This window comes from Pyxicephalus adspersus, chromosome 1, assembly GCF_032062135.1.
Source record: "Pyxicephalus adspersus chromosome 1, UCB_Pads_2.0, whole genome shotgun sequence".
In the NCBI taxonomy this organism is placed as follows: Eukaryota; Metazoa; Chordata; class Amphibia; order Anura; family Pyxicephalidae; genus Pyxicephalus; species Pyxicephalus adspersus.
The window spans coordinates 85,998,642-86,012,589 of NC_092858.1; the positions used below are offsets into that span (position 1 = coordinate 85,998,642).

The 13,948-nt window shown below is 36.0% G+C and overlaps 1 protein-coding gene across 1 annotated transcript in view; it reads left to right on the forward strand.

Moving 5' to 3' along the window:
* MMP28 (matrix metallopeptidase 28) overlaps positions 1 to 13,948 on the forward strand; it is a 31,420-nt gene that overhangs the window by 1,387 nt on the left and 16,085 nt on the right. The window contains exons 2-3 of the mRNA XM_072416902.1: positions 5,165 to 5,241; positions 11,580 to 11,746. Of these exons, the coding sequence (XP_072273003.1) occupies positions 5,165 to 5,241; positions 11,580 to 11,746 (244 nt within the window). The remainder of the gene's footprint in view (positions 1 to 5,164; positions 5,242 to 11,579; positions 11,747 to 13,948) is intronic.

A 13,948-nucleotide genomic window follows, 5' to 3' on the forward strand; every position in this document is an offset into this window, starting at 1 on the left:
ATGCAAACTAAAGCTCATGACTTACAGAATATGGTAAATATGGTAAATTAATTCTGCTGCAATATGTTTCTAAAACTAGGGAGTGATGATCTCCTGATTTGACATGGTGCAGACTAGGGATGACCAGTACTTAAATATACAACACCCCTGTTTGTGTTTAGGTTCTGGTGTGATGTGAATGTGATAAAGTAACAAAAACCAAACAATGGGCCTTTTCTCACATTTATGTACAATACATTTGTCAACAGATGCGTTGAGGAATTTGCAGTATGTGGTTAAGATATGCAGGGAATTACCGTAAACTTATGTTTAAAAAAAAATCACATTATATAGCCAGACCACAAATAGTGTATCAAAAATTCAAACTGTAATTTAAAAAAATGAATTGGTGAAGTGAGTACAATTGATTATCTTGTTTTAATAGATGGGATGGGGTATATTAGGCAGCAAGTGAACAGTTCTTCGAGATGATGCAGGAAAATGGGTATAGATCTAAAAGACTTCGGTCAAATTAGTCTTATATTATGAATATCATGTCAAGTTACAACTACACATCTTTGGATATATTACTTCTCAGACATCGTTGGCTATATGCCTTCTCTTCATTAGCAAAGCAGATAAAGAGGTGAAATCTTTGTAGCCTGCAACTTTGAAAACAACTCAGCAATGTCTGCTTCAGACTCATGGTAAAAGTATTTACATACAGTCTATTGTGGAAGATCAACTTCCCTGGATCCAATCCCCTCCTGGTTGCACAAAATGTTCCTGAACAATTATTATCTTGTAAGATAGGCAGGATAGACAATTAGGTTGTATGATTGTATGACAGTAAATGTGTACTGTGAGACATTCCATTTGCCCACTGTCTTCTGACATTGCTAGTTGTCCCAGTGGTAATAGCTTCCACACTTTCTAAATCACTGACCCAGAACTAGGCAGGTCAGGAGCTCTGATTTCAGTGTCTACAACCTTGTTTCCTGACTTGGTATTAAAGACAGAGACAACTAGAGAACTAGCATTTTGAGTTGTAGGTCAGCAAAGGCATCTCAAATATTTCTTTTCAGTATATTTACTTTTCGTCCGATTTGTACTTTTACACATAGCGTTTAAGAGAACCAAGCTTTGGTAATAAACACTTTAAATCCGAATCACTTATTCAGTTTTTCAGATCACCATTCCTTCTAGAATAATTTTCTGTCTCACTTAAATAATATTACAGCTGCATGGAGAACATGTTTTTAGATTATTTAAACTAGAAGAGCTGCCAAGAAGAATGGTATAAATGCTGCTGCAATGTATATTTACCATGTATTTATTTAGATTCCTTTTTAGGGCAAATTATATCATATGTTTTCCCAAGACTTGATTATGTGACAGCAAGAATCTATGTATGCCTCGTTTGTATATTACCTCATATAAAAAGCCAAATGCTACATTACACTTAAAAAACAGCCACTTCACATAATCTGTTTCTGTTGATTTAAGGTGTAATATGACATTTTAATGACCCAGTTATATACATATGATACCAGTTAGGTTTGTATGGAGAATTAGGAGGTGAAATAGCTATGAGGTGCACAAATTAATGTTCAGGAGCTAGTCAGCAAATTTAGGAGTCTGCAGGCAATGATATGGAATTATGTCTGTGCCTATACTATATCAAAAATCCTCATTAAAAGCAACCTTTATATTTTGGAGTTTGATTTGTTTCGCAGTGAATTAAAGCAGCTGCTCCTTTACTGTCCAATCAAAGGCAGGGTGGTAACCTGTGTATCTGTAGTAGAGAAAAGTCAAGTCCCAGTTTGGCATTGTCTGTGACAGTGCGTACAATTATAAATGCTTTGGTGAGAAAATGGTTCCTATAAATGTTATTTGAACAGTGTTTTTAATTGTTTGTCTGGAGCTAGAAATATTGAACCATAGTACAGACTATGCATGTTTCGTTTTCTAGTCCTGGCTTTACTACATGATGCAACACAAGTCTGATGAGTGTCACTGCCTTTCATAGATATTCCTTACAGGTCACAGATTCCCTTGATAAAATACTAAAAAGCCTACACCTTGGGAAAAGACGTCAATTGCAGTTCCATTATTTCCATCTTTGCAGGTTCTATTTGAGAAACTATTCATTTTAAATACTTTGAGAATAAAAATGACTGGTAGCTGACTTTGTGGGAAAGTTTCTTGTATGTTTGTGCGGAGTGGACTGTGCATGCTGAGCTACAATGCTCCTCAGTCCTGATGTGTCCTCTTATTGTATAGCACTCATACAGCAGGAAGCCTTTCATGTCCTGAAAAACCGGGCATAGTTTCAGGATCCTGCACTGCCAGCTGGAACTTCAATTTCTTATGTCTGTAAAGGAAAGCATTATACATGGGGCAAACTGAATGACAAGTAAGATCTACAAACAACACTAATTCCCCTCCTGAGGATAGGCATTCAATAGCATACCATTATATTTCTCCAGGACTATGAACATTGACCTACATCTTTGATATTTGTATGAGCTTCCTAATAAAAATGTTAGCATGCAGCTTTATATTGTAACTTGTTTGATAAAGACCTAGAACTTTAAAAGGTTTTCTACAGTTCTGGAATGTTCCTGTCACTGAGTAGAGGGGATCATTACACTGTTACTCCCATTATTCAGCGGATCCCAGCATCTTAAAAGCCTGTTTGTTAGCATAATGGGTTTTCGTTTTGTTTGCTTTTGTTTTTTTTCTTGTGATTTGTTTTTTGTTCTTGTGTGTTGAGAACCCTCAAAACTGTGACTATCTTTATGTGTGACAGTTGTGAACAGTTGCCACAAATTTACATTGGAAGAGTCCCAAAAATTTTCCATTGCCTGCAATATATAATTATTCATTAAAAAAAACATGATTTAGTTTATTATTGAGTCCTAAACTGAAGTTAGGCTGTAATGTAGCTGTTACAGTGATGCTTCAGTGCATGGTTGCCTATGGTTGTTTCAGGATGTAGTACCTGTCACTCATATGTGCTTACGCTATCTTGCTCTTCTTTTGTAGGAAACCAGCACCAATATGCCAAGAACAGAGCACACACAAACAGGAAGACACTGAGTTTTTAGCCAAAACAAAAGGATCAGTATAAAAAAACATAGTTGTCAACTGTTCCTATTTCCCAGAAATAGGAACTTTATAGAAAGCTTGCAATTTGAGACTATAATATAAAAAAAACTCCAACATTATTAAGTTAATACCTTTACACGTTTTCAATAGTCATCAAAGGTCAAGGTTTTAAAAATGAACTTCATCAAAACTTTTTTTACCTTGCTTTTTCAGGGCATGATACAAAGTGATTCAGGGCATGATACAATAGGAGAAACTCCTTGTTCCTGCATCAGTCAGTGCTCTCTTCTACTTTGCTTTGTATAAACACCTGTTCTAATATAACTTACTCATTAGATAGCACTTCTTGCATTAAAAAAACCCAGGAGCTTAGATCATCCTCCAGGACTGGTAACCCTTTTTATTTCCTCTAATAGAGCACAATCAAAAACTGGGATGTATATAACACCCTTATAGTACTCATTGTTTATATTTGTGTCTTGGTTAATTAAACATAGCGGCCAAATCATTGTTTATAGTTTGTGATGTTCCTAAATGATAAAATCATGTTTTGAGCTGTAGCTGTAATTAACTGGCTTTGAACATCCTATTATCTACGTCCCCATACCAACAGTAAAGTAACATTATTCCGTATTTATTATTTGGTAGCAACAGAAGGCAATATTCACATATCACACCTCACAGGTCTGACATGGCATCCTGCAGAGGAAACTGTTTCTTTGTTTAATTTCTTCTAGAAAACAAAAGCTAAGAAAATCCATTAGTCTGGTTCTTTGCTCCCTATTCTTATTGCAGGAAAATCCTCATTTCCCCCTGTCTGTACCAGTATCCTGGAAAATGGCAGAAGTCATTAAGTTATTTAATTTGTATTTGGCACTAGACATAATGAAGCGGCTATGACAAGTGTAAAATTCCTTTGGTTATTGGCTTGATCTGTCAAAGTGAAGAGGTTATCTTGGACAATGTTCTAAGTGATACATGTAAACAAAAGCATGCATGCTGTACTATGGATTCATGCTATATATATGGTGACATATCCTATTGGCAAACCTGCAAAGGTTAATGCAGTGTCTGTGAATGTACACAATGGCAATTCATAATAAAGAATATTCTATAGCTTTAATTATTATTATTATATTATTATATAGCGTCAACATATTAGATAGCGCTGTACATTAAATAGGGGTTGCAAATGACAGATGAATACAGACAGTGACACAGGAGGAGGAGAGGACCCTGTCCCGAAGAGTTCACAATCTAGGAGGTGGGAGAACTAACACAAAATGAATTCTTTCATATAAAGTAGCAGATTAAAACTAGGCTGGTTTTAGTTTCTACTAGGGGCCCAGCCTTAAGAAGCACTTGTTCCACATGTCTAGTATTTTTCACACTGCTTTTTAACTGTAATCCTTTGATGTCTATTGGTACACTATACTCCTTTTGGGCATCACAGAGGGTTACTCGTGTTATTCTCTGTCTAGAGTCCCCTTGGCACACAACTAAAGTAGAATAAAATACCAGGATCTATATAGGAACTAGCATATACCTACGTGTTTTAATGTTTTTTCATACAGCTTGTATTTTGGTTAGATTGTAGCTGGCACTTTCTAGTCTGTTATGAATATTTTGTTCTGCTTCCACACACTTTGGATTATAAGTGTTGCTGGGGCTCAGTGGTGGTCATTTTGTACCTCTGTTTTATGTTGATCAGATCAGAAATGCATGTAATTATGCAATGTCTTTTTGTGTAAGTATCTGGTATTGCATAGATGTTGCAGGTGAAGCCAAAGGTTTGTACTGATATTTTAGTATTGGTGTACAGTACAAGGTCACACAGGAGACTCAAAATTGGCATGAATGATTAGTATATAATAGAACATCAAATACAAGGACATAAATGTAAGATTGCTGCCATCATGCAAAGTTCTACTGAGAAAGTATATATTTAGGAGGAGCAATAGTGAGTGGAAAAAGGGATAACTGCCAAATATATCTGCTATTGGCGAGTGTATGTCTTATACAATAACTTAAGTTGTCCACTATGTATTAAAATATTTTTTATTTCATTTTTTAGACTTATCTTATGAAATATGGCTACCTTAAAGAAGAAGAATGGGATAACAGGGCGGCACAGCTAGCAGTGGCTGTAAGGTAATAAGACAATAAACTGGTGGTATAACTATAGCATTTTATTCAGCTACATTGGGGCCATGGAGGGTGGGGAAGCTTAGGGAGAAAGACCCCAGTAGGGAGGTTGGTGAGGAACCTCGAATGCTGAAAATTGGTGTCCATGTAAGAATAACACAAATCTAGGATCCAGTACTGTATATGTACCTCTGATCTTAAGCGGAGTTGATCATATTTCTTTTCTTTAGATTTATCACTTTCTGGCAAAGCTCTGATATATTGGTCAATTTGTGCACAACCAGGTACACGATTGATATCTGTCTGATATGGATTATTTATCTGATTATTGCTAGAAATGGAGAAGAGATTACAATATACACCAAATTTTTAAAACAAAACCAAAATGAATTTTTCACACTCAACCATTGGCACCAACATATTAACCCAGTCCTTTTCTGGGTTCAGGTCTTCAGTCATATTTTGGCCAGGCCATAAATTGTATACAATAAAGAAAAGTTAGTGAACAGGCAGCTACATTTATAGTCAATTCCTTGTATTTCTGCTTTTTTCTGCCATATTTTATTTACAGCACACCTCCCTAATAGTGTATTGAATATCCCAGCAGATTTCCTGCTACCTGTCCTTAAATCAGGCTTAACATCTGTTACAACAAATTAAACTATTACTTTAGTTGTCACTGCCAGGTGTCACTGAAAGAAGCTCCAGGGGGGCCTAATCAGAAATTTGTAATGGGACCCCATGAATTAAAGTCTTTTTCCTTCATTTGGTTACTACCGATTTTTAAGAATTCATCTTTTACAACAGATACATCTTTCATCTTTTTTACTTTCTACACATCTCTTCCATCATATGTTCTTCAGCTGGATCTTACTTTCTAAGCAATCACTCATTTATGACCTTCATGAAATACATCTGTACTTAGACTATCTTCCATGCATACAAAAACAGCAACAATAATAATATTGTAAAATAGCAAAGCATAGTGATTTTAAAACCTTACAAATGGATATTTTCCATGCATTCTAGGTTAGTACAGGGGTGTCAAACTCTGGCCCGCAACATCCTTTTTTTTGGCCCCCAAAAGAATTCTTAATATGAATTGCAGCTGCAATTCATATTGAGCTGCTGTTCCAAAGACGCCAGTGATGCCGCTACTACAATTCCCGGCATCACTCATATGCCTCTCTGCATATGTGTGGCCCCGCATTTTATAGCCGCAAGTAATGCCCCTAATCGTAGTAGCAGCATCACTCGTGTCTATTGACCGGCGGCCTATGCATGGACCCCGCGGAGTTTATACTGACAGGTAAACCAGAGAATTGTGCCAGAGAATGCAACGTAAAACCAAAAGAATGCAGCAATTCATTTGGTTTCATTGCATTCTCTGGCAAAGTAAAACAATTAAACAACACGCATGCTTTGTTAGTGTATTGTATGGTGTAATCTGATTTCCATACTATTTTATGAATTTGGATGTATGGCTTTGTAATACATTTACCTGTTAAGTATTACATTTCACCTGTTTGGTCTTGGCTCCTTGTTCTTCCCTGTCTCAGCCCTGTTTGCCGGTTAGTCTCAGGTCTGGGATGTCTTTTTTTTGTCTGTTTGGCCTACATTTGTACCTGGGCTCTGTGTCCAAAGAGAACCTTAGTAGTTGTAGGAAAATCAAGTATTAAATGACTACTTGTGGTAATTTAGGCTTACTGCAGCCAGCTTTCCACAGTGGTCTGATTGTCCTATGCAGTGGTAGAAAAGGAAGACCAGTCATGGGATGGCTCAGTAGGCCTTACAAAAAATCACCCAGCAGGGCTACAGGTCCATCCAAATAGAAAAGAATCTAATGATATGGTTTACCAGAAAAGCACCGTTCTAATTATTGCTTTATATTACTTGCTGCAGCTAGAACTTACTGGGCAATGGGTGCCTTTTTTTCAGCTAAAATGCAGGCAGAGCCAAATACAAAGAAATCTGTATATTTACTTGACAAATTATTTGTTTTGCTGGCTATCCAGTCCTGAGATTTACACAACTTTGATCAGTTCTACTTACAACTTAGTGACCCTAAATCAGCAAAACAACCCAAATCCATATTGTTTGTTACCACCATGCTTCACGATTAGTATAGGTATATATATATATTTATTTATGACACGCCAGTTAATAAAATTTTAATATGCTTGTCAGTACAAACACTTTGGTGCAAAAGTTACCTGCTGGTCCCTTGATTGAAACTTGAAGGTGCTCAACTGTTGGCCTGAATTTTCTGTGTCAGCCATTCTTAGATAAATCAGTGGCCATATGAAATCTATGCCACTATGAACACAGATTTTTTTTCCTTACAATAAAAAAACTGATTTCAAATAAATTAATGATTTTTTCAAAATTACCAAATATATTGTCAAGTTTTAAAGGTATCCACATTCTTCATTCTGAGGGCCCCAGATAGCTATTTGTTCTTGGCATGATGATGGCATGCATGTCAGTATCAAAGAGTACATCAGACTCAGGATATCTGAGGTTAACCTAAGGCAGGTTATACCTGCATACTCCCTAAGGAGGTTCTAACTATTGACATGGTAATATAATGTGAAACACCTGATTCTAGTTTCATAGGTTTAAAGTGGTGGTAAATGTAGGAATATACTTATTTTTTGCATGCAAGAAATTTTTTCCATTTAGAATATGAAAATAAATACACTATGTTATTTTTATGTATAATTTGTCCAAGTATATCAGCTTTCCTGTAGTCACTGCTTGAATGAAGATCTAGTGTTTGCCTGTTTAAATATGTTGACATTTCTCAGAAATGAAACATACTTTGTGCATGCCTTTGTAGGAGATATGCAGCAGTGACAGCTTCCAATCATATATTGACAATATTCTTTACATATATCAAAATCATTTGCGTTTTAGGTATTTCCTGACTTTTCGTGCCATAAAATGCTTTTGCTGGAAGCTTGTCAAGTGGGAGTACACATTATTTACAATAGTTAATGCTGGTTCCAAGATTCTCTACTGTATCTGTATTTCCTTTTTTTTCTTTCTTTTTAGTCCATACATAATTAATTTTGTCACCTTACAGAGCTGCTGCAGTTTTTCACCTGAACTCAACCCTTGACAATCACTCCTACTGCTTTTCTACATTCCTGCTACACTGTAAAAAATAAATTTCACTTGCACTTTGCTTTTTTTTTTTGTACTTGGGCCTGTATTGTGTTGTTATGACTAGCTTCATCTTTCATAATCTTATTTTTAAACTGTCTAGCAATTTGGACATCCTGTAATGCAGATTCCACTTCCAAGTATCTTGTGCATATGTGACAGCTACACAGGTATTGATTGTTACAAAAGCCACCAACAAATAACACCAACCAATTACAATTTAGATTCAACCATGTTTTTCCAAATAAAGCCAAACTATATAAAACTTTTTTTGTAATGTATTAAGGAAAGGTCGGTTAGTCATTTTTATAAAAGTTAAGAACAAATGATGTATACTTTAATAAGTTGACTTTTTAATTTTAATTTTCTATACTTGTAGCCATCTTCAACTTATTTAATGAATCTGTTAGATTAGATCTGTATATTTTATTAGATAGGTTTACAGTAATTGAAGCCATGTAATAAATACTTCAGATTGCCTATGCAGGTGTCCAGTGACCACATCCTAAACTATCCAACATCTTGGAGTGGCTCCAGAATGAGAAAACTACTAACATTAACTCAAATGCACACTTCCTTTATTTATCTTTCTGACTTTAATCTCCAAAATCATTTTTAGTCATAAATAGCTGAATAATATAGAAACACATGATGTAATGTTCCTAACTGTACAATTACTCAAAGTTCATTCTATTTGTAAACAGCATCTAAAAGGAAGATTTCCTGATGGTCATAATGTGTGCATTTTATTATCTGAATATTTTGCACTGTATATATTTTAGCCTGGAGCAAAGAACAGCTGCGATGAATGTGGCACAATAAAAGGGCATTCTTTGACCAGCTGTGTGCAAGGGATGAGACTCCACTGCACAAAATCCTGATAGCTGCCAAATGATGTAGGAGGAAAGATGTGTTTCTTTGGCTGCCTGGCTTGTTTCATACACTTCTCCTTTGCTATGCTGGAAATGAGAATGTATAAATACACCTTTCTGACCTCAACATTATAGAGATTGCTTGTGATCATAAAAAAGTGCAATTGGTACTGTGAAGTTATAGGGATCAAGAACCACCTCCAAAACTATTTTACCAGACAACCAGGAGCTGCTAAGTACTGATGCTTGTAGTATAGCTACTCCAAAACGTGGTATCCTTATCATCCAGTTATACCGGTCATTAAAACCCAGCATGTATTGTGGTGGGATAGACAGGTCCACCCAGATCCTTTACCCATCCCAAAGTCCCAGGGACCTGTAAGAAAACCAACAAAACTGAGACTATTGGTCACCAAAATATCCTGTACTCCTTTCTGCAGTACATACCCGGTAAGTCTTGTTTAATGGGTCCACAACCTACAGCAGAGAAGAATGTACCCTGGAGTCCTGTACAGTACCTACTATAATGATTGGTGATCAATAAAAATACTGTTTATTATACATTATGTGTCTAAATGTTTGTAGACATCTGATCATCACATATACAAATATATACAGTTAGGTCCATAAATATTTGAACAGAGACAACTTTTTTTCTAATTTTGGTTCTGTACATTACCACAATTAATTTTAAATGAAACAAAAGTTGAACTGCAGACTTTCAGCTTTATTTCAGTGGGTTGAACAAAAAGATTGCATAAAAATGGAGGAACTAAAGTCTTTTTTTCATTTCAGGGGCTCAAAAGTAATTTGACAATTGACTCAAAGGCTATTTCATGGGCTAGTGTGGGCAATTCCTTCATTATGTCATTATCAATTAGGCAGATAAAAGGCCTGGAGTTGAACTGGGGGAGGTCAAATTGATTGTGAGGCGTTTTATAATACAGATGGACAATGACACAAAACATACAGCCAAAGCAACCCAGGAGTTTATTAAAGCAAAGAAGTGGAATAGTATTGAATGGCCAAGTCAGTCACCTGACCTGAACCCAATTGAGCATGTATTTCATTTGTTGAAGACTAAACTTTGGACAGAAAGGCCCACAAACAAACAGCAACTGAAAGCTGCTACAGTAAAGGCCTGGCAGAGCATTAAAAAAGAGGAAACCCAGCATCTGGTGATGTCCATGAGTTCAAGACTACAGGCTGTCATTGCCAGCAAAGGGGTTTCAACCAAGTATTAGAAATGAACATTTTATTTTCAGCTTTTTAATTTGTCCAATTACTTTTGAGCCCCTGAAATGAAGTATTTGTGTTAAAAAAAGGCTTTAGTTCCTCACATTGTTATGCAATCTTTTTGTTCAACTCACTGAGTTTTAAGCTGAAAGTCTGCAGTACAACTGCATCTGAGTTGTTTCATTTAAAATTAGTTGTGGTAATGAACAGAACCAAAATTAGAAAAAAGTTGTTTCTGTCCAAATATTTATTGACCTAACTGTAGCTAAAATTATGCAGACACACTCTAAGATTTTTTAGACAATTGTGTACTACCAACTTCTGGCAACAGCTTGAAGATGTCCCTTTTCTGTTTCAATATGCTCGTGCCCCTCTAGACAAAGTCAGGTCCATAGTAATGTGGTTCAAAGGGTGTAACGTTCAGGAGCTGAAGCGGCCTGCAAAGAACCCTGAGGTAAACCCTACGGAAGCCTCTGGGATAAATTTAACATGGTTTATGGCCTTGTTCTGGGTCTTCTTGTCCCAAATCAGTTCCAGAACTTACAAATGCTCTTTTGTTTGAATAGGTAAACATTTCTGACACAGCACAAAGTCTTGTGGAAAAGGTAACTAGAGGAGTGGAAGCTGTTCTGCAAGCTCCTATGGATGTTATTGCCAAATGTGCACACATTTTTTAGCCATATGGGTACATATAAACCCTAATGAAATCGAGGTAGTATTTTAATAAAGTAATGCCAAACACCTTAAATCAGTAAAAGGTATTATTCTATGCTTCTAATGTGCAATTCTTTCTATTGTTTGTCATTGTAAGTGTAACAATGGGTCTTCTAATTATGATACAAGCTGCACACTGTGTGTATTTTTATATTAATATTTTATTTTATATTATTTATTATATATATATATAGTTTAAATACCTTGTCCATGTTTAATTATTTATTTATCATTGCTTCAATATATCTAAATAAATACACTGAGCTATTAAGCATCTTGGACATATTACTGTTGTTTATATGATCCAGTGTGCACTTTCAAAGTCTGAATTTAGTTTGTTATTTGCATATGTTTTAGGGACTTCCAGCGATCATCACATCTTCAAGTCACTGGAAACCTGGATGATGCTACCGTGCACCAGATGCACTTACCGAGATGTGGAATGAAAGATGATAGTGAAACAAAAGGGCTGTTTAAGAGACCACTTTATTTAAATCAGCGCAGGAAACGCTATGCAACAAGAAGTACGTTACTGCATATTTAACAAAAAGGACAAATGTAAATTGATTTGAAAAATATACATATTTTTTATTGTAAGCAAAATACATATGTAATCTATATCTAATAGTGTCTAAGGAGGGTGCAGTATTTGTAATAGTTGGTTGTGTATTAGTGTAGCTATTTGTACTGAGTGTGAGTTGTGTTTTTTGTTGATTTAACCTATAGTGTGAACGTACATATTTAAAGAGATTCTACCTATCATAGAAAAAAAAAAGTTTCTAGAAGAAAAAAATGGAGATTTGATTCACACAGTACCAGTCTTTCTCAAACAGGGTTCCTTTGGACGTTGCAAGGAGTTTTTTGAGCCTTGAACAATTTGTGCCTCTCATTTCAGTTTAGGTGACAGCAATGATCTTTTTGACTCTCTGTAATAGCGACGTTCTTCCCACTGGCCAGCAATATAAGAGGTATTCTTCCCAATGACCACCACACCAATGTAATGTGAAATGTAGGTATACAAAATGTAGCAGGGGTTCCCTTAATACCTGAAATATATTTGAAGGCATCCCCCTGTATTTTAAAAAAGGTCAAAAACACTTCTTTACCTGCTAAAAGTAGTGTGGAGCAATGAAAGCCAGCAGATGAACCCAGTGGCACTGCTGTATTGCTATTGATTGATCACATAGCAAATGCACAACAAATGTTGTAATCTTACCACTAATAAAATACTTATGGTGCATGAGCCCCTACCACCAATTCGGTATCCACTATCTTGTCATATGTAAAATCCTACCCCCAACTAAGTACCAACTACATACACTCCTAAAGTCCCTACTCCTACACTCAAAGCAAAAAAATAAAAATAAAATATTTAGTGCATGCAAGGTACATGAACATCTATTTAAACATACTGCAAGTACAGAAATTGAAGTAATGTGCCAAAAAATGATTGTGCTTCCACCTTTCGCTTTGATGTGGTAACATAAGCCCTTTATTCCTAAACATGAAGTGTCAGCAGTGACTACCTAATTTCAGATAGAATACAAAGAACACAGACCTCCAATGATCTTCTCTTCTCCTCCATATCCCCATACCTGTAAATAGGGAAACAGCATAGTAAGTTATCAGCACACAAGATTTTTAAGAACAAAACAAAAATATTTTAGTGCACAAAAAAACACAAAAGTACAGCTGCCTCATCATACACAAACTCATGTTCCTTATTTTCATAGACAAGCCCCACATTACTTTGCCATACACACTCCCACCACTAATTTAGTACAATTGCTTTGACATACACCAGATCCTCCCCCATATAACGTACCCCTGTGTTGTCATATGAAAACCCCCATCTGCAGTTTATTATCTGCGTCATGTAACACACACACTCCTCTAACTAGTTATGCAAGCTAATATACCATATTCCTTTTCATAGTCTTCTTAAAGCTCTTGCCCCAAGTTAATTACCACCCTCTTATGTTAAAGCCTCTATTCCTTATCATATGGAAGCCCCTACCCCCAATTAAGTAACCTATGCTTTTTCATTATGGAAGCCCCCTAGCACAATTAAGTATTCAATCCCTTTTTATATAGCAGCCCCCACCCCCAATTTAGTACCACTGGGTTGTCATACAAATTCCCCAACCCCAATTAAGAAACTCTCTGTCCAGTCATAGACAACTTGCTGCTGGCTATGGAAGGGAGGTTCAAAAAGAGTGCTCTGACAAATGATGCTTTCAGCCTCCATATTCTGTCTTGTAAAAACGCTTAACAATGCGCCTTTTCACAATAGGAATGATGTCTGGAATTGCATATTTTTAAACCGAGAACCACAATTTGAGACACTACACTGCATCAGTTCTAAGTGGTCATTGTCCTCAAAGCATGTCTGATTAAAATGACCTTAGTGGACTAGATAAAAAAAAAGCTCTGCATTCCTTTTTCCAACGACCTTTTTGCTGTTTTCAACAATTCTTTTCTTTTCCGTTCCACAATTTATGTGTCCGTGTAAAATGAGAAGCAGAAAATCTCAAATTCAGACATAGTGACATCTTGACCTCCCAATCCAAGTTTACATCACATTCCAAAATGCTGAACAACATAGAGCTAATTAATTCACGAGTTTTCTCCAGAACAGAGCCTACACAAAGTTTCCCTGATGAGATATCCTATAAACAGTATATGAATTCAGAATATGGATACAATTATAATAGCTCATGTCAGAC